General features: G+C 32.8%; 2 protein-coding genes across 3 annotated transcripts; one reads left to right on the top strand and one right to left on the bottom strand.

Annotated features, from left to right (window-relative positions):
* Positions 1 to 3,849: 3,849 nt before the first annotated feature.
* Positions 3,850 to 9,126, top strand: LOC147410239 (proteasome subunit alpha type-5). Of its 2 annotated transcripts, none has more exons than XM_086433058.1 (10): positions 3,850 to 3,968; positions 4,118 to 4,158; positions 4,284 to 4,365; positions 4,471 to 4,551; positions 5,643 to 5,756; positions 5,837 to 5,938; positions 6,723 to 6,781; positions 7,237 to 7,339; positions 8,632 to 8,697; positions 8,802 to 9,126. In XM_086433058.1, exons 2-10 carry the CDS (start codon positions 4,145 to 4,147, stop codon positions 8,892 to 8,894), a joined length of 714 nt encoding a protein of 237 aa, XP_086289184.1. In that variant the 5' UTR covers positions 3,850 to 3,968; positions 4,118 to 4,144; the 3' UTR covers positions 8,895 to 9,126. The 2 variants fall into 2 exon arrangements, with proteins under 2 accessions (XP_086289184.1, XP_086289192.1); XM_086433066.1 differs by having other exon boundaries at positions 3,877 to 3,968; positions 4,104 to 4,158.
* A 1,469-nt stretch (positions 9,127 to 10,595) lies between these two features.
* LOC147410238 (putative pectinesterase/pectinesterase inhibitor 35) lies at positions 10,596 to 16,075 on the bottom strand. The gene is made up of 2 exons (XM_086433044.1): positions 15,056 to 16,075; positions 10,596 to 11,732 (listed from the first exon to the last, which is right to left on the bottom strand). Exons 1-2 carry the CDS (start codon positions 16,029 to 16,031, stop codon positions 11,065 to 11,067), a joined length of 1,644 nt encoding a protein of 547 aa, XP_086289170.1. The 5' UTR covers positions 16,032 to 16,075; the 3' UTR covers positions 10,596 to 11,064.
* Between the last annotated feature and the right edge of the window lie 4,097 nt (positions 16,076 to 20,172).

Below are 20,172 nucleotides of genomic sequence, written 5' to 3'. Positions count from 1 at the left end.
AAATCCGGGGTGTTACATAATTTATCACATAAATATAAAGGAATAGAGTGACAATATTAAGTAATTTCTTTTTTGAGCCAAACTGCAACAAACTGGAGTCTAAAAGGTCGTCTTGCACAAATAGGAGACCCATGTTATTATAATAACAAAAATGAATATAATTCATAAATGACACTTATTTTTATTAATCAAGAGGTTAATATTAAATATTTTTAAAAATTTAAATAAAAAATATAAAAATATATATTCTAATGCAATAATAATATTTAACTTTTTTAATTAATAGAATAATCAGATCCAAACGACAATGTTCAATGAAACAATATAATATTTTATATCAAATTTAAAATGTGGCATCATCTATTACATTTCATGGGGAACCATAAAAAAAAACATAAAAAAAAAAAACTAACACAATAAAATGTTGGAAATATGAAAAGGAACTCATTCTAGATAAAAATAAATAAATTAGAAGAAATCGATTAACTGACAACTGATATTTATATTTTCAAGTGCAACTTCATTGCCTTGTTCTCATTGAAAAATTATGAACCATTTGATCAATTGATAGTTACTAATTTCATTTCTTGAATTATATATAATCCTTATCTATCTATCTCGATTGATTTAAATCTTATTTGATTTTGATATTAACTTATATAAATATAATACCTCAATATATATTTTTATAGGGTCGCGATCCGCAGCCAAAATCTGAAACCAATATATATACAAATAATTTCAGCCATTGGATATAACAAATTTTAATGAGATCCAACGATAGAAATTGATTCAAAAGCACGTGCTCTTTAATTTACTAATGACTTTCTAACAATTACAACTACCTCCTCGATGTCCACGAGTGTAAAAAGAACCCCAAAAACCAGATTTTAGACCTTTGTATCTCTTTTAACCCTAACCTTCAACATCTCCATCTTTTTCTCCTCTCCAATCACTGCTAATTTCAGCTCTTGCAACGTGGGTTAAGACGGCAAGGCTCAGGCGACCTTTACCCCTCCATCTTTGTGGTAATTTAACCTTAACCGACAAACAAAAACCCTCATCTCACTTCGGAAACCAAATATATTGGTTCAATCCACCATTAATGGTGGACTTCGTCAAACCTCTAAACTAGAAGATTTGAAGCACTAGTTGAATCTAAAGAAGAGAAAGAATCGAAAGAGGGAGTGGGATCTTTAGTCCACCATTAATGGCGGACATATATATCCAAGTTAAACGATTCAATTAAAATCAATAGTTGTAATTTTAACAAATTACCAGTGTTCTTCATGATCTTTTAGAATGATTGGATTTTGACATAATCAATTCTGTAGGCTCAGATTTGTTTGGGTGCTTGAATTTTTTATGTTTTAGCTTCATATGAGGAGGTTTCTGTTGGAGGAAGAATACGAATGTGATTTGGGTGTTTGAAGATGCGGGGAGGTAGATATAATTTTTAGAAAAGATTAAGTGAATCAATTGGTTTTGAAGATACAGGGAGGAGGTTGCAATTTTATAAAATTTTAAGTGAATCAATTTTATAAAATACGTGGATTTATAACTTATCTGCGTCGTTAGATCTCAAATCATCTGACGGTTGGGAAGATTTGTTTGGATCTTTGTCCCAAAATTTGTCTGCTGATCCCTTCCCATTTTTATATTATAGATATAGTAGCAGTTGTAACTAGAATTTGTGCCTCAATTAGGATTAGAAGAAAACATGATGGATCATAAATTTTTTGATGTGAAATCACTTTATTGGATTCATAGTAAGTTATTGACTACCATAAAAATTATATGTTTTTTTTAATATTAAATTTTCTTCCAGTATTGGAACTAATAATAATCTTATGCTTATTTCTTTTAAGTTCATCATCTCTTTAACTTTAACATTATGAGGCACTTTGGTAAAAATATATGGTGAAAAATTAAGTCTAATGATCATTGAAAATCTACTAATTGTTATAAAATCGTTGAAAATTCTGAATTTTCAAGGTGGTTTGCTCGTACAATTATATATTTCACAAAAATTTTAAGTATGTCGGGATAGAATTTTTTAAGTATTATTACTTATCATACTTAATTAATATCGATATATTTTTTTGATGTATAAGAATTACTCTTTCGCCTACAAAAAGTTCAATTGTGGAGATTAATTCTTCTAGAATAGAAATTGTTGGAATTGGTATATAATTTTTTAAAAGTAAATATTAATTTTTATGTTATATACTAATAACTAAATAAAAAGATTTATAATAGATTTAAATCATCAATCATTATAAAGGAAAAATGTCTTATTGATTTATCTGTTGCTCATGTACATAAAATCAAGCTTAAGCAAGTAACTCTAAAAGATCTCCTCAATCTTAATCTAAAAGAGACTAATGATGTACGTATAAATTACACCAATATATATTTTTAAACTTTTGTAATTTTATAATTTATTATTATCTTAAAAATAAAAAATATTATTATAATTGTTGATTTCAGTTTTATTTCAAGTCAATATCAAAATAATAGAGATAAATAAGAAACAAGAACAATGATATTTTGCATGTAAACATTGCAATAAAAAGTTACATCAAACAATAAAAAAAATTGAATGTAAAAATGTTGTAAAACAGTTGTTGACACCGTCTATAAATAATTTAAATGAATGTTACAAATATTTAACATTACATATCTGTGTCAAATATTTATTATTTCTTGATTATTTATTTACAATAATTACATTAAAAGATATATGCTACGTCTAAAGATGGTTGATGAGAGTATCACAACATGGGTAACATTATTCAACAATGAGGTTGCAAAACTTTTTTAACATAATGTGAATGATTTTCGCAAATTGGAGGTAAAGCAATTATTTACAAATTTAATAACTTTTGTTTTAATTGTATTTTCTTAAAAAATCTACTTATGAAAATTTTATGTTTTTATATTTATACATTGATTTCAGTACATATCTCAATCAAATATTTATTATTTCTTAATTATTTATTTACAATAATTACATTAATAGATATATATTATGTCTAAAGATTGTTGATGAGAGTGTCACAACATGGGTAACACTATTCAATAATGAGGTTATAGGTAAAACATTTATTTACAAATTTAATAATTTTTTGTTTTAATTGTATTTTCTCAAAAAAAATTTCTCTAGAAAATCTGTTAACTTCAAACTCTTCAACCTCTATCTCTATGGTAATTATTTGAACCTATACAACCTCATTTTCAACCCATAGGTTTCCACTTTCGATTTCGTCTTGACCTCTTGTAAACAATCCTCTATCTTTCAAAATTCCATTATCTTCTATTCCTCAATGTTTAAGAGATTTGACAGATGAAGGAGATAGAATTTTAAGAGTGAAGAAAAGGATTGAAAAAAAAAAACTACCTAAGAACACCTCCAACAGGGATATCCAAAATCACTACCTATGATGGGTTGTGATGTGGTTATAGATAACCATTTTAGATATTCATAACGTATGCACTCTAATCGTGCTATCCAAAATGTCCATTCATAATATTTTAATATTTTATAATTCAACCCAAATTTCACACAATCTAAAATGAATCCAAAAATAGGAAGAAGCCTTGTCTTGCTACCCAAAATGGGTCGTGAAAATCCCACGACCTAAAATGACAGTTGAGAAGGGATGAAGAGTGGGATAGGGAGTATGCTAGAGGTTGAAGAAGACTAATTTAGGGAAGAATAATCAAAGACCTTGAACTAGAGGATGAAGATAAGGGCAGTTAGGTCATTTTTAGTTAACCTTTTAGTGTAGACCCAGGTCAGGGGTACGCCATTAGTTAAAAAAAACAGGGGATATCTCAAATATTCACCAAAATATGGAGGGGTATACCAAAATCACCAAAAACTAAAAGAGGGCGATGGGTACAGAGTGAAAGCTTGCCCTTCCAGTTCCAAAGCTCGAATCGGAAGCTTTACTTCTCGCGATAAAGTAGATATTTTATTTTAATTATTATTATAATTCGAGATTTTATTTCCTTCAGTTCAGATCTGTACTCACATTCAGAACAGTGTTAGAATCTCTTAATTTCTTAATTCCCAAATGCATTTTCCCCCTAATTTGTAGGGTTTTCTGTGCAGGTTTTTACGGTTTCAATCGGATCAAACATGTTTCTTACAAGGTGAAAACTCTTTGCTGAAAAAATCTAGATTTTTTAGTCGTAAACAACGATCTCTTTATTGCAAAATCTTATTCTCGATTTCGTTTTATATATATTGTAAAATTTGGTGGTGGTGGTGATTGAAGGACTGAGTACGACAGAGGTGTCAACACTTTCTCACCTGAAGGAAGATTGTTTCAGGTTGAATACGCCATCGAGGCGATCAAGGTAAATCCCCATTTCTTCTTCGCCTAATTTTCTCTTATTTTTCTTTTATTTTTTTTTGCTAAATAAAAGATTTTTTTTTTAACATATTATTTTTATTTTTTGCAGTTGGGTTCGACTGCAATTGGGTTGAAGACCAAAGAGGGTGTAGTTCTTGCAGTCGAGAAGCGTATCACTTCACCATTGCTGGTTTGTTTCTCTCTTTTTTATTTATGTTTTTTCGTTTCATTTGTTTAAACTCACCTCACATGCGGAATTTATATAGATAAACACAATTCAACTGTTTTACCTACCTATTAAGCTAGCTATATCACACAATTTTGCCTGAAACCGCCGGATTTTTGCGGTACAAAATATTTTTTGAACCAACTTATAAGTAGTCTCAGTATAGTCATTTACCATGTCTTTAGCTGATAAGCAACATAAGTGCATATAACCAACTTATATATTATGAGGATATTCTTTTACACCACTATGGTTGGTCAAGGCAGTTACCAAATTCTTTTGGACCTTGCAAATTTTGAACCAATTTTGCAAACTATGCGGTTATCATTATGGGGGTTTAGACCCATGACCCATTTGGTTGACATGTTGAAATGCAACTTTGAGGTACCAGATTCAAGATCAGCTTGTCTACTAAAATAAAAATGTGGCTAGATCATGCTATATTTCTTTAGTTGTATGGAAAATATGGTGAATAGTGAATCATGTAAATCAATCCAAACTATTGAGTGAGTACGTCATAATGCTAGAAGCTTTCCAAGCATACATGTAACCCCATTTGAGATCAAATAAAGTCATGGCATTGGTACTTGCCTTGGCAATGTGGTGTCAAGTGCCCCCACCCAATTTAAAAAAAAAGTCCTGCATAGTACAAGAATATGGGTCAACGTGTACATGTTACCATGTTGGTAAGATGCCTGAAGTGTTGTTCACATGCCCTGGGTTCAAATCTCTTTGAACCCATCTTTTCCCTCCCAATCCCAACCCTTTTACTATTAAGAAAAAGAAAAAAAAGGGACTATCTCTACTAAAGGAGATATTTTTCCTCAATCCCATGTATAACTTGCATACAAAACCTTGGCAACAGTGAGACATTTTTTTTTAATGTATGTAATGCGTCATTGTAGTGGGGAGTTTTTCACATTTGCGATTAACTGACAACCATATCATGTACTTTAGATACTTGAGGGCTGGTCTAAGATGTTAGAATGTTGGTAATTTCGTGCGTGTGCAACTTCTGTATACGCACATTTATTTCTTTGTTATTTCTATTTCAGGAACCCAGTAGTGTGGAGAAAATTATGGAAGTTGATGAGCATATAGGGTGTGCAATGAGTGGCTTGATTGCTGATGCTCGTACACTTGTTGAACATGCACGAGTTGAAACACAGGTGCCGCTATTATGCTCTTTGACCTCTCCCAAGTTTTGTATGTTGACCAATTACTAATTTTGTATATTTGTCTTTATCAGAATCATAGGTTCTCATATGGTGAACCAATGACTGTTGAATCCACCACACAAGCTCTATGTGATCTCGCCCTACGATTTGGTGAAGGCGACGAAGAATCCATGGTTGTAACTTCTTCTCTTTGTAGCATTGACAGTTTTTTTTTTTTTTTTGCTATAGTTTGTACATGATGGTTTGATTCAAATAGTTCAAGTGTAACAAATTTTTTTAATAGTTTCATTGCTCATGTAGCTTAGTATAGTAGTCATAGCTAGCTGCTACGTACTTCTCAATTTATCTTTGATTAGAAGGCTTTTGAATGCATATTTTACTTCAATCTTTGTACTTAGTTTTACTTTATTGGGTTCAAATAGTTTGTTCATATCTCAAGCTGCATTCCTTTTTTTTTTTTTTTGATAGTTATAGGGTTAGTGGTTTGCAAATGAAATTTGGTTCAAGGGGCGTTTCTTTTCTTTTTATATAATATATGTTACTATAAGAAGGGTAAAAATATTTAAGGCTTTATTGAAGAGAGATACGCTATGTAGAATGATTATCTATTGAAACTGTTTCTTGCTTTAGAATTTGTCAGTTCATGACACTACTAACAATATGGTTGAACCCAATATTAAGATTATGAATATACTAGAAAGTATAAACTATGACACTAATAAGATTTTGATGATTTATGTTTTCCAAACCTTTGTGCTTAATGTGAAGGTGGATTTTGATCGTAGGCTTACTATTACACTCTCAAAATGAAAGAAAAGATACATAACGTTTGCACAATGGATGGGAGTGATCTTATAAATATATTTTTTGATTAATGGTTTCTTCGAGCATCTCTTACAGACTGCTGGTTGGTGGTGTTAATGCTTTCTAATGGAGGATGATTTTGTTTGTAAACAGTCTCGGCCTTTTGGGGTATCTCTTCTCATTGCTGGCCATGATGAGAATGGGCCTAGCTTGTAAGTTTGTATTCTCTTGAATTCTTGCTATCTGTATTGGACATTTTTGTTTAAATAATTACCAGATAGAAAAAAGACCTTTTAATGATGTTGATGTTTAGCAGACATGGATTGAATTAGTGAGAGAGGATATGAGCACTTTGAATTAACATAAGACATGATCATGAACTGCATTGAATGGACGAGTAAAATCCTTAGTTTCATTCAATCGATCCCAATTTTTTTTTTTTGGGATGAGGCTTTGATGATGATGAATATTTGCTTTGCATTACCACAAATAGATTTTGAATTTAGGACTCCCTGATAACATTGTTGGGGTGGGATACGTTTGGTTGACCCCTCCCTCTCTTGCTTGTTGTCTGTCTTATTTCATCTGTATATATCTTCAATTTGTTGTTATTTTCAGCTCTTTTACTTAAATTGTGTTAGTGATTTTTGAAACTTGTAATCTGCAGATTCTATACAGATCCATCTGGTACGTTTTGGCAGTGCAATGCGAAAGCTATAGGTTCCGGCTCTGAAGGAGCAGACAGCTCTTTGCAAGAGCAGTATAACAAGGTAACTGTGTCTTTTAGTAACAGTTTTTTTCTTTCTTTCTGTGCTTCCCTGTGGTAGACCATATGACTTCATACTTGTAATCTGTATTTCCATTCCGAAACTTCTAACCCCATCAAACTTGATTTACAAATTAACGTTCCACAATTCTTTAACTTGTAAACTGGGGTTAGAAGTTTCAGAATGGGCTGATTTTTTGTGAGGATGATCTCACCATAGAGATCAGAGATCATCCTTAAAAAAGTCAGCCCCCCATTCCGAAACTTTTAGCCCATATAAAACAAAACACGTTGGCTATGTTATTGGCACTTGCATCCGACCCTATATATATATATGGGTCCCATTCGGCAGCCAACGTCAGGGAGCCAATGCCTTTGTCCTATATGGGTTAGAGATCATCCTCACAAAAAATCAGCCCAATCTGAAACTTCTAATCTAACACCATCAAAAGTGGTTTAGATTTGTGGACCGTCGATTTTTAAACGTTTTTTGTAAATCATTTTTGACAGGGTTATAAGTTTCATATTGGGCTAATTTTTGTGAGGATGATCTCCCCACCATTGAGATCATCCTCACAAAAAATCAGCCCAATCCTAAACTTTTAAGTCATATAGGACAAATTTTGGCTCCTTGACGTGGCTGCTGAATGCTACCCTATATATATATGGGTGGCGTTTGGAGGCCCTAAAGTGAGCCAAACATTGTGCCAAACATTTTTCAAAACATGGCTTATAAGTTTTGGAATGGGCTGATTTTTGGAGATCATGAGGAGATCATCCTCACCAAAAATCAGCCCATTCCAGAACTTCTAATCCTATCAAAAGTGATTTACAAAAATTGGGCGGTCCATGATTCTTCAACTTGTAAATTAGGGTTAGAAGTTTCGAAATGATCTGATTTTTGGTGAGGATGATCTCTTCACTGTAGAGATCATCCTCACAAAAAATCAGCCCATTCCGAAGCTTCTAAGTCATGTTTTGAAAAATGTTTGGCACAATGTTTGGCTCTCTTTAGGGCCTTCGAACGCTCCCCTATATATATATATATATATATATATATGACGGTTTACCAGAAAGTTGTGGCTCTGATCAAACTGGTTAATGGCTTTTATTTTCTTGTTCTTTGTGATCTTTGGTACAACTGATGTCCATATTCTTCAGGAATCTTTGCTTGCTTGTGGCCAAAACAGTCAGCCTGGCTATTAGACCAGTTCCATTTTTTTTTAATGCAATTATTCTCCCTAGTCTACCATTGAGCTTTAGAAAACCTGAGAATGATTTTTTGTTGGTGTGTAGGACATGACTCTTCAAGAAGCCGAAACAGTAGCTCTTTCCATCTTGAAGCAAGTAATGGAAGAAAAGGCAAGTTCTTCTCAGAAATGAGAATCTATTATTTTTGTGTATATATGTTTGTACATTGAATTTTCCCTTAACCACTCATATAAAGCCGCATCCTGTGATCTCAGGTGACTCCGAACAATGTTGATATTGCGAAGGTTGCTCTCACTTACCATCTCTACTCTCCTTCCGAGGTGGAGGCCGTCATCAGTCGTCTATAAAAGATAACCTTAATTCACAAATCTCCTATTTTCCTTTTTTTCGTTTTCAACCTGAATACAGACATTTTTGGACTAGTTTGTTTTGGATTTCATACTTTTCTGGTTTAGGGATTCTAACCAGGGATCCTCTTTATCGTTCTTTATTCTCCATTTGGCGGAAGAATTTGAGCATTATTGACTGATTTATGTCTCATGGTTTCAATAGATTTACGTGCACTTGGTTTAGATAAAACCTGAAATTGAAGCATTATGGTAGGATATTGGAATATTGTGTTGATTGTGTTACGATATTGTATCTCCATGGTAGGTCCTCTGAGTGTGGTATGCAACTTAGTTGTGCCATCTATTTCATTTTAAGGGGAATTGATAGTCTTTCAAAATTGATAATTTAATGATCTTGTATTAGAATTTTAATAGAGTATGTGGCTTTAGACAGAATTGAGATAAGGGTTTGATAAAGATGTTGATCGTATCTGATGGGTCCATCCTGTCTTCTGAGCTAGTGTACTCCAAAGACCTACCCGTGTAAGCTTATCTCAACCATTGCAAAGACTGCTAATTAAGGGTTTATCCAAAGATTGTGGTTGGTTAAACAAATAATATTCTTTCATTCCACTCTATTCAGTTCCAAGTCTTCTGTTCTTAAAAGTGGTTTCATGTCTGCTTTCACTGTCTCCATCCGCATTCTTTTGAGATGTTCTCTTGCTCTTTTAGGATTTTTAACTTGAATATTTCTTTTAACTAGAGTTATGATTAGCCTTTTATTGAACCAACCATCTCTGTCGACTTTCTCTTATTGCCTATTGGAGTTATACTACAATCTCCAGATCACATTTATGAAATTCTATAACCACAGTGATCAAGAAAACTCACCTGCCCAAAGCTAGATCCAAGTACGACAACAATTCAAATGTCTGCTAAAGGCATAGAATGCATCTGCCATCGTTTTCATGGCTTCAATTGCTTTGTGAAGAGCCTGCCATATCTGCGTGTGTTTTGCTTGGTTTGCATTTGCTAGTGCGTGCAAAACTCTCTATCAGTGTCAAGTCACTCACACAACACCATGTCATTGGTACGTAAGTTTTTCTTTTTTGAAGTTCCAATATACCTGAACAAGTCCTGTGTTTCATTACGTTTGATTGCTAAAGTGCAGTGCAGAATCTGAAGAAGTGAAGGACAATTACAGTATATAGAAGTAGATCTTGGCGACATGGATAAACACGAAGCACAAATCTAACTTCACTCAGATTATCGATTGGAACCAAGAAACTGGATAGTCCTTCTATGCATGTATGTAAACATGGGTGTTTGGTGTGGGCATGGCTAAAAGATCATGTGGTCCATTTACCAACAATGATTATAACAATGAGTTTGAGATAATTGTAAAAGATTGGAGAACCATATCAAACTTTTAAAAGCTTGAGACTTAAAAGATCAATTATATTCAATAATAAAAGCACCAAAGCTTTTAAAATTTGGTTGAGACTTTCAAAATGCTGAACAAAATGGGTTGGTTCTTTGAGTACTCTTTGAGATGGCTTAAAGCCTCTGGGATCGAGATTGATCCTGTTTAAGATTTAAAACCAAACCAAATTGGGATTACTGAAAATGAACAGAAAGCATAGCTTAGAAGAGTAGGCATTTGCTTAAACTATGATGTAGTACAGATACTAATATTTGACAGTTGCACATACATGTATATGGTGAACACTTGCATACGTATATATATTTCTGCCACAAATTTCATAAAGCTACAATATAAAGAACAACAATACAAGCAACCCTTCCCAAGTAACAACCACATGATATGTATCATAGGACATCCCATTAAAATCTATTACATATTTTGACGACCGCTAATGTTCAAGCCAAGCATTAGATGCAAGAAAATTTCAAAATCATATATATTTTTTTTCATAAAAAACAGAGTTCTTAAAAAGTAATTTTATTTATTTTTATTTTAATTACAAAAGACAAGGATTTTATGCAAAAACATTTTTGAAGATATCACAAATCTACAATTTTACAAAAACGTTTTTGCACAGTAACAATAAAACATTTACTGAAAGATAAAACATGATTACTTTTTAAAATTATTTTTTGAAAAAAAAAAACTACGATTTTGGAAGTTACTAACATATAATGCTTGGCTTACGAATACATTGGACAACTATGCATGAAGTCCAGAATCGTAGGCGACGCCCGTGGATGGAAGCCAAGCGTCCCCAGAAATGAACTTCCCAACGGTAAACTCTGTGGCTTCAGCAGCGGTGAGCGAAGGATGATACCCGGGCCAGTGGACCCGACCCGAAGTTGATGATCCAGGACCCGAATTCATGTATTCCCCATAATATACTGACTTTGGTGAAGAGCCTCCAGCCCAAGAAAGCCAACCAGAAGGTTGGATGGATCCATCCAAGAAAGATTGCATGAAAACAGTCCTGGAGTATTGTTTCCATGGCCTACCGAGGTACGTCTTGGAGGAACTACCTGTAATCTGACAATTGTGGATTGAAATACCAGTATTTTGGTTTGGGTCACTCCGACCTTGGGCTGTGATATAATTTGCCTTTCCCGCGTTCCTAGGATATATGTTGCAACTTTGGAAAACTACGGCCGAATTGCCAAAGATGAAATCAACTGTGCCATAGATATCGGTTTCTCGATAGAATTGGCGACTGGAATGAGTGTACAAAGTGTCTTGGTAGCCTACTATGGAACATCGATAAACTACGGACCTATCGGAACTGAGTCGGAGGGCTATAGCTTGGTGCTTGGAGGGACCAGCACTGTTGACGAATGTTATATCTCGAGCGATGAATCCATCACCAGTTGCACCTGAAATAAATTAATAATCATGAAGCATGCATGGATTTTAATTATACAATTCTCTAACAAGTCATGTAAAAGAATATTTATAAATTCTTCAAAATTTTAAAATAAATAAAAAAATATATTTTTGAGAGTTTATATCGTCATACCAACTTTTACTTAGAGAACCCAAATCACATAACCCCAACATAGCATTAACACACCACTTGGGGTGCTTCAAGTATAAGTTGGTATAACAATATAAGCTCTCTATTTTGGGCTGTGATATTACCACACCATTATCGAGTTTCTGACCCAACTCTCGATCTGAATCGAATGAGTTGAAGAGTTGACTTGATGAAGTTTTGAGTTGATTCAATTAGCAAGTTTGTTGCATCAAGTTTTGAGGCCAAGCTACCTCAAAAATCAAATCAATTCAACTCAGTCGAGTTTCAAGTTGACTCGAACTTTCAAAATATGTTCTAAAACTTGTAGATATTTGAGAGGAACAGTGAATTATTAACTCTCTCTCTCTCTCTTCAATGCACACCTTCCGTTGTTTCCAAAGCCCCATTTCCTTTAAGACAAAAGTTTTGGTTCAATCTTCATAATTTTAAAATATTTTTTAATTATTTTAATATGTTATATTGACTTATCTAAGTTAACTTGCTAGTCATTTATTAGACAATGACCAATCATCAAATTGTGACTCCATTTGATTCCATGGTAGGATAATTCAAAAGTTTTGGGACCCAGTGGGACTTTAGAAGTCAATAAAGTGTTTTGAGGTCCCTTGCATGTTGTTGATTAGGGATGATGGTCCCTTGTTAGGACATATGCCTCCAAATTAACCTTCATGCCATCTTATTATCAGACAATCCTTTGGTGGATTTATGGGCCACCCCATGTTTTGGTGGTGATGTTTTTACCATTAGGTTTGACTCCAAATCAACTCACCCGAGTTAGAACAAATTTAAAGGGCAATGACCGAGTTTTCCATTGCAAAATATTGACTCAAATCGGTTGATTTTTCTTTTTGAAAAAGTTGATTGAGCTGAAAAAATTGTGTCAATTATTTTAGTTTGGATAAGTGATAAAAAGTTTATAAAACCTTTAGCATATATGTGTCATCAATACGATTCCTAGAAATATAGGTTGTGCATCACAAGGAAGGGCCCAGAGACAGGAAGACGTTCAAGTTTATCCCTTTTGAGCTAGGAAGATCACGAGGGAAAATTGTCGAGTGCATTAAATGTGAAAAAGGTGTTTAATATTCTTAAATCCACCAAAATGGTGTACCTAGAGTCGTATAGTAACTCGACAGGCAAAACGATATTTCCCATAAGTAATTGACAGGAGATAATTGTTAAAGGATGTCCCTTTAATGTTGTCTCAGAAAGATGACAACCATCGTTGCACGATTGTTGAATATGAAAAATAAAAGATGTGACAGTTGCTGATCACGTCATCTGTTTTAAACACTTTTAACAGAAAGATCGACAAATTATATACTTGATTTTCTTGTCTCCTTAACAATGTTTTGTTAAAATAGAAAATTGACTTAGTCATCGAAGTATAAATTTAAAATTTATTCTAAATTTCAAAAGTGACTAATAAAGAAAAAAAATGGATTTTGAACTTTGTATTGAGAATATCATGATGTTGAGAGAATTTAACCTCGTAATAGCAATTTAAAAGTTTCGGATTCCCCTAGTCAATGAATAGTCAATTATATGTGTCTGTATAAATAATTATTATACTCTTCTAAATTTTTGGATATCAAATTCGAAGTGAGATAATATTTTATATTTGAAGTTGTTTACCTGATTCAAATCCAATTAGATAAAATAATTATATATAATATATTTGTATTATATTTTATTTAATTTTTAGAATTTATGTTATATTTACAATAATTATGTATAAAAGATTAGATGAAAATCGAATATCCAATGAGATATTCAAATTTGAATATTGATTTAGAGCATCTTCAAGAGGTAATTTTCCCCCGTCAATTATAAATTCAATTTGAAAGAATAATGAAGTGTTCTCTCTTGGTGGACAATAATAATTCTTAAAATTAGCAATACGAATCTCGAGGGAAATTACCGGTCTATACCTTGGGACGACGTTAATACGCTATCTATTCCCAAGGAAGGACGCTAACTGTCCTCCTCAAATCGCAGAGCGTACTTTGCGAAAAGTCAAAGGACAATTAAAGAAGTTGTTAGAATATCGGACCGGATACGACCGGATTTTGTTAAACTACCGGTTCAATTCAAATCAAACCATCAGAGCAGGATATCTAGAGAAATAGCCGGTTCTGATGGTTTAACCAAAGAACAAAATGAACCGTTGGTTTTCTTAACTGAATTTAGATTTAAAAAAATAAAAATAAATTAAGAAAGATTTTGTTTGAATGAAATTAAAAGATAAGATATTACCTGTACAAATAGAACATTTTTGTTAATTAAATTTGAATATTTTTCTCAAAAATAAAATTTTGTTTAAATCAATCCATTGTCTTTTCAAGTCTGTTGACAAATAACAGGACTCAACCTTGGATAGGCGATGGAAACTACCAAGCTGAAGTATGGTAGGAGTAGAGGAAATTTTCGATGGAACGATAAAATGCGTAGAGATTGCAAAAAATACCAGATGAATTTTTTTTAAATTTATTTTAAAAATTATCTTTTAAGCTAAGAACGTGAACAACTCCAGTTAATTTTCTATAATGGAAATATTAATCAACAATCACAACTTAAAAAAAAATTAATTTTATATTTTTCTATAAATAAAATAAGGATTTTGTTTACATGCGTTCTAAAGGCACACGTAAAAGTACATCAAATATACCTTAGAAATTGATTATTGCCTTAAAAAAATACCTTCAAATGCTTAACATATCCACAAGTTAACAAAACTCATAAAATAAGATCATATAAGAAAGACATCCTTAAGGTACACCTATGATTAAATAGATAGTCAACATGATCAATGGTTCTATTATTTTCTAAATAAAATAATGGACGAATCAAGGGACATGTAAAAACAATGTAATAATAATAATTTTTCAAAATACAGGTTAGAAGTTTCATCCCATAAAGATCATCCTCACAAAAAATTAATTCTATCCAAAACTTTTAACTCATATTTTAAAAAATCATTATTTTTACACATGTCCCATGACCTGCTCCCATGTATATATATAAAAGAATCGGTCCTACCAAATTAGATCAGGTTGAACCACAGTTGAGCCAATTGCATTAGTTTGGGGTCCAAGTCGGGTCCTTAAAGCACTGAAATTAAGAAATAATTGGTAAAACACGTGCACTTTTTCTTTTCCTTACCAAAAGTCGCAGATTGCATGAGAGATGACCCGTCTTCAACGTTCTTACTCCCTGTAATGACCGTTTTACCCTTCCCATCTCCAACCAACATGACGTTACTCTGTGAGGAAGGAATCTTAAGGTTCTCATTATAAGTCCCAGCCGTCACGTGAATTACAGTCCTGCCACCACCCTCACCTGCTAATGAGACAAACTCAAGTGCCTCAGCAATGGTTGTGTGCGTACCTGATCCATCCTTGGCCACCACAGCGTTGGCTTCAATATTTTCAGTGGAAACTTCTAGAAGTTTCCGTTCTTGGGCCGATACCCATGTCGGAAAACCATCCGACAAGAGTTTTCGGCCCCCGGGTTTCGAGTTTTTCAACTCGGTTATCATGGAATTATATAGTGCTAGAGAGTTACTAATGAATTGGGTCATGTTTTGTGCACTTGTAACTATCATCTCTCTCTCTATAGGAGATTTATGACTTTGGAGACCATCAAAACAAGTTGTTTGATGTGTAAGGGCCGAGCTTAGCCATGTTTGGATATCATCGGGGCTTGGGTTTGTTTTATGGTCTAGAACATTACTTAATTGGTATAGACTATGATCGAGTAATTCGATACAGTCATCGATGGCAGCGAGTGAATGGGTCCTGAGTTTTTTATCCAAATGGGTGAGGTTATAAGCTAGGGATCGAGTCGAATGGGTTCGAGTGATGGCTAGCTGGGTTGAGAGGGTGAAGAGAGATTCTAGGGTTATTGGAGGAGAGTCTTTGGTGGAGAGAAGCAAAGATTCACACGTTTCTGGGTACAAGGTGGATTTGCAAGGAGAGATGGTAGAAAATTTAGTGGAGATTTGAGTTGGTGATGGTTTGGGTTTAGCTCCTGATGCTTTGGTCGTTAAGCATGAAATTGAAACAATTAAAACCAATAAAAGTGATCCCCATGACATGATTTTTTTTCTTTGCACGTTCATGCAAGGAGGAGAATCCATGAGAGAGAGAGAGAGAGAGAGAGAGAGAGAGAGAGAGAGAGAGAGAATTATTGGATTGATGAGAATTATCACACACCACTTGAGAGTATATATAGCAAATTCTCCATGAAATGCCAACGTCCCTCTCTCCTCTTTCATCAATTTTTCCACTATAGCATCTCTCACTGATTATCATAGATGAGACAGATTATGATGGATAACCCACCAATAGTTTGTGGAGAATTAGCTTAGGGTCCACCAAGTAAAGGTTATCCGCAACAATTGTGACTCAAAATGCATCTATTCATACTTGGGCTATCAATGGACCGGGTTTGGATGGGACCGGGTTGATCTAGGACCAATGCAATAAAACATGGGTCGGATCCAAAACCAATCCAAGTTTTTGCGGATTGGGTCCTCATCGGATCAAATTCTTATTAGGAAAATGTTGGACTGCCTTCGTTAGATGCGGTGTTCAACACTCCACTGATTTGGCAGTGCATAGAGAACCGTTGAATTTTTAACTTGTATTTCGAGGAAATAAATCTATGGTTACATGTTTCTGTTGTAACAAAATATGATTGATCCAAATTTGACTTATAGATTATCAAATCAAATTATTACCAAATAAACCAATTCTTTTATTAGAACCCGAATCCTTAATCAAAATCAGAAGTTATCACAGTTTTAAAACCTGTGTTGTAGCTCGTCTTGCCCCCAACAGCATGATGTTGATTTGTCTGAGTTATCTCGTTTTGAATCATGAGTCAAAGTCATTTTAATTAGTTTAAAATTATTTATTAATATATATATATATATATATATATATATATATATATAACTATATTTTTTAATATAATTAAGTAGATACTCCAATCCATTACAAAAACTTATTTTTATATAGATAATTAAAAATATATTATTTTCTACAATAAACCTAGATGACTAGGTCAAATTGTTATAAACTCAAGAGTGATATTTTCAAAATATTCACAGAAACATGTCAAATGTCAGACAAGTCGATGTGATGTACATTCAAATAGAATATCTCATCTACAAAGTCATCTCTTAAATTGAAATCAATTTAAGAATTAGGGTTTCATCGAATACTTAGACTGTCCTTATAATTCATATTTTATTAATCAGAGATTTCAGAGATCTTAATTTTAAAGAGTATTGAATAATTGACTAATTGGGGATCAAATGCTACACCATACTAAGCTCTAACAACCACCTTTTCATAAAAGTGGGATTAAAATAAGAAAGATTTTACTCATAGCTAGTAGGTTATATTCTTCGACAAATGAACCTATCCATGTATACATGCCAACTCGTAAAGATTAAAATAATAGTGAACTTGGCATGCCCTCCACCTTTTACTCAATATATGAGATACCTTTGTTTTTATATACAACAGACTTAAGTCTTCTTTTAGAGATAAAAAATATTAATAACTTAAGAGTTGTGATGAAGTGACCTCAAGGTGAAACTTGATATTGCAATTCTTGACATGAAAGTGGATGGGAATCATAATGTTTTTCATCGTATGTTGATGAAAAGCATCTATGGTTCCTATATACTTTCATGTGAAGAAGTGCGACATGAGACTTTTGCTTGAGGTCACTTCAGTGTTATTCATAACTTAAATACCCTTACTTTCAAGATGAAGATGAATCTTTTGATAAAAAAATATTCAGGATTTTAACTAAGAAAGAGGTTGGAAAGCTTGAAGATGACAGATTTTTTTGGGAGAAAAATCAAGAATATTTTTTTAATATTTATTTTAAAACCAATGGTTGGAGATAAAGGGCATTTTACGTCAGTCTTCAAGATTATACCAAGGTCAAGGGGTGTAGATAATTGGTTAAAAAATACAATGAGTTATCTCAAATATGTACCAAAACATGGAGAGGTTTCTTAACAATAAAGAGGGAATTTTCTTTTCCGCAAAAGTACCATCGTAGCGACAACGAATTCACGCTTCAAACTTGTGCATCACACTTGTCCTAACATTTGAATAGAAGCTTTTAGGGCGTACAATTATTAAACTGGGATTAAGACATAAATAAATTATTTTTATAATTAAAGTAATATAAAAAATAAAAAAAAATAAAACTTTTTGGGGTCCCCATGGAAGTTATAATAGAGATAATAATGACAAGAGAACGCCGGGCCACTGCATGAGTTTCCACACTAACACACACCATAATCAACTCTCTTGAAAGCTATTTCTGATTAAGATGAATATAGTGGTGCTTTTTATATTTCTTGTTTTTAAAGAAAATTCAAATATAAAAATAATTAATTATTAGTTGTAAATATTAAAAAAAAAAATATTTAAATAAATAAATATTTGGTATACATTTATTTAATGTGCCTGGTCAACTTACTTGTCATTGAATGGACTGGACTCAATGAACATCCAAGCTGAGTCAAGTCGAGTTTTTGAGTTTTAAAACTCGAAAATTCGCTTCATTAACATATTGAGCTGAGTTGCAACTTGGCAAGTTATAAAATGATAATTAACAATTGACATTTATAATTATTATTAGTTGTTACAAATTGGCCATCATGATTTAGATATAATAATAATAAAACATTTTGAAATAATTTAAAAACTCTAACTATACAAGGAAGACAACAAATGAAATGTTATGGACATCTAAGATTCATGGAATTGAACCAATATTTGGAATATTAATACTGGGTTAAGATTAAAATGATTTAAACAAACTATATTATTAAAAATGATTTATCTTAGAAATTAATATCCATAGAAAATGTTACATCGATTTGTTAGATGTATTAGGTATTAGGCTCATGATATTATTCAATTTTTGAGTCAATTTGGCATAAGTATGAGTTGTCTAACTTGAATAAGTTGTATGTATTAGGCTCATGATATTGTTCAATTTTTGAGTCAATTTGGCATAAGTATGAATCATCTAACTTGAATAAGTTGCGATTATCAGACTCGAAAAATCATACCCAGTCTATACTCAGTTGACATGACAAATGCACAGAACCATAGATCTTTTTCTTCAGGATACACAAGGAAAAAGTCTATGGTTTTGTACACTTACCACGTCAACGGAGTAATATATATGGGCAATGTGAGTTGTAATAGGGGTCATAATAACGCCATCCTATATGGGTCGGGTTCCGTAGACTCACATTGCGACACACCGTTTTGTCTTATATGGGCAAAATGTTTGGAATGGGCTGATTTTTTGTGAGGATGATCTCTATGGCGAGGAGATCATCCTTGCCAAAAATCAGCTCATTATGAAACTTCTAGCCCTATGTTTACAAGTTGAAAAATTTTAGACCGTCCAATTTTTGTAAATCAATTTTGATGGGGTTAGAAGTTTTGGAATGGGATGATTTTTTGCCAGGATGATCCCCTCATCACAGAGATCATCCTCACAAAAAATCAGCCCATTCCAAACATTTTTGCCCATATAAGACAAACAGTGTGTCGCAATGTGAGTCGTAATAAGGGTTGTAATAACGCCATCCTATATATATATATATATATATATATATATATATATATATATATATATATATATTTTGTTTTTTTCTTTTTCAGTCATTTTTTCAAGAGTCAACTTGAATATTAAATCCAGTCATTCTAATTTTTGCCAAGTCATGGAATTTCAAAAACTTGATATACTAAGATCAAGTATAATAAGTAAATCCCCAAATTCCAAAATTATAACTAAGTTTGGAACATACTTGATAAGAAATCCATAAAAGAAATATCTGTCACCTCAACTATTCCTTTTCTAACTAATTATTGAGAGAAAAGAAGATTATGATGGATTACCCACCTATAATAAAGAAATTAGTGATGGAATGACACTTTAATCCTAGAGTATTCATTGGATATTCCTCTAGATTTGAAGATTGTGAATCTCAAAAGGCTGTCCATTGTCTAGGCCAACGCTTTTTCGATGTATACATGCTGGTCCTAAAATAAAAATAGAAAGATGAACCATGGCCTTAAAAGTTGATTAGGACATAAACTTAAGAACCACTTCGATTAATTAGTGTCGGTTTAACATTTTAAGTCAGATTTGGTCATATTATCTTCTTTAGAAATCAAAACTTTTCAACATACATTTTTTTGACAATTACCTAGGATTAAAACATAAATATA

The sequence above is a fragment of the Akebia trifoliata genome, chromosome 1, assembly GCF_017979445.1.
Source record: "Akebia trifoliata isolate Shusen 1 chromosome 1, ASM1797944v1, whole genome shotgun sequence".
In the NCBI taxonomy this organism is placed as follows: Eukaryota; Viridiplantae; Streptophyta; class Magnoliopsida; order Ranunculales; family Lardizabalaceae; genus Akebia; species Akebia trifoliata.
The sequence above is the reverse complement of the archived record's forward strand: the minus strand, read 5'-3'. Positions and strand labels throughout refer to the sequence as shown.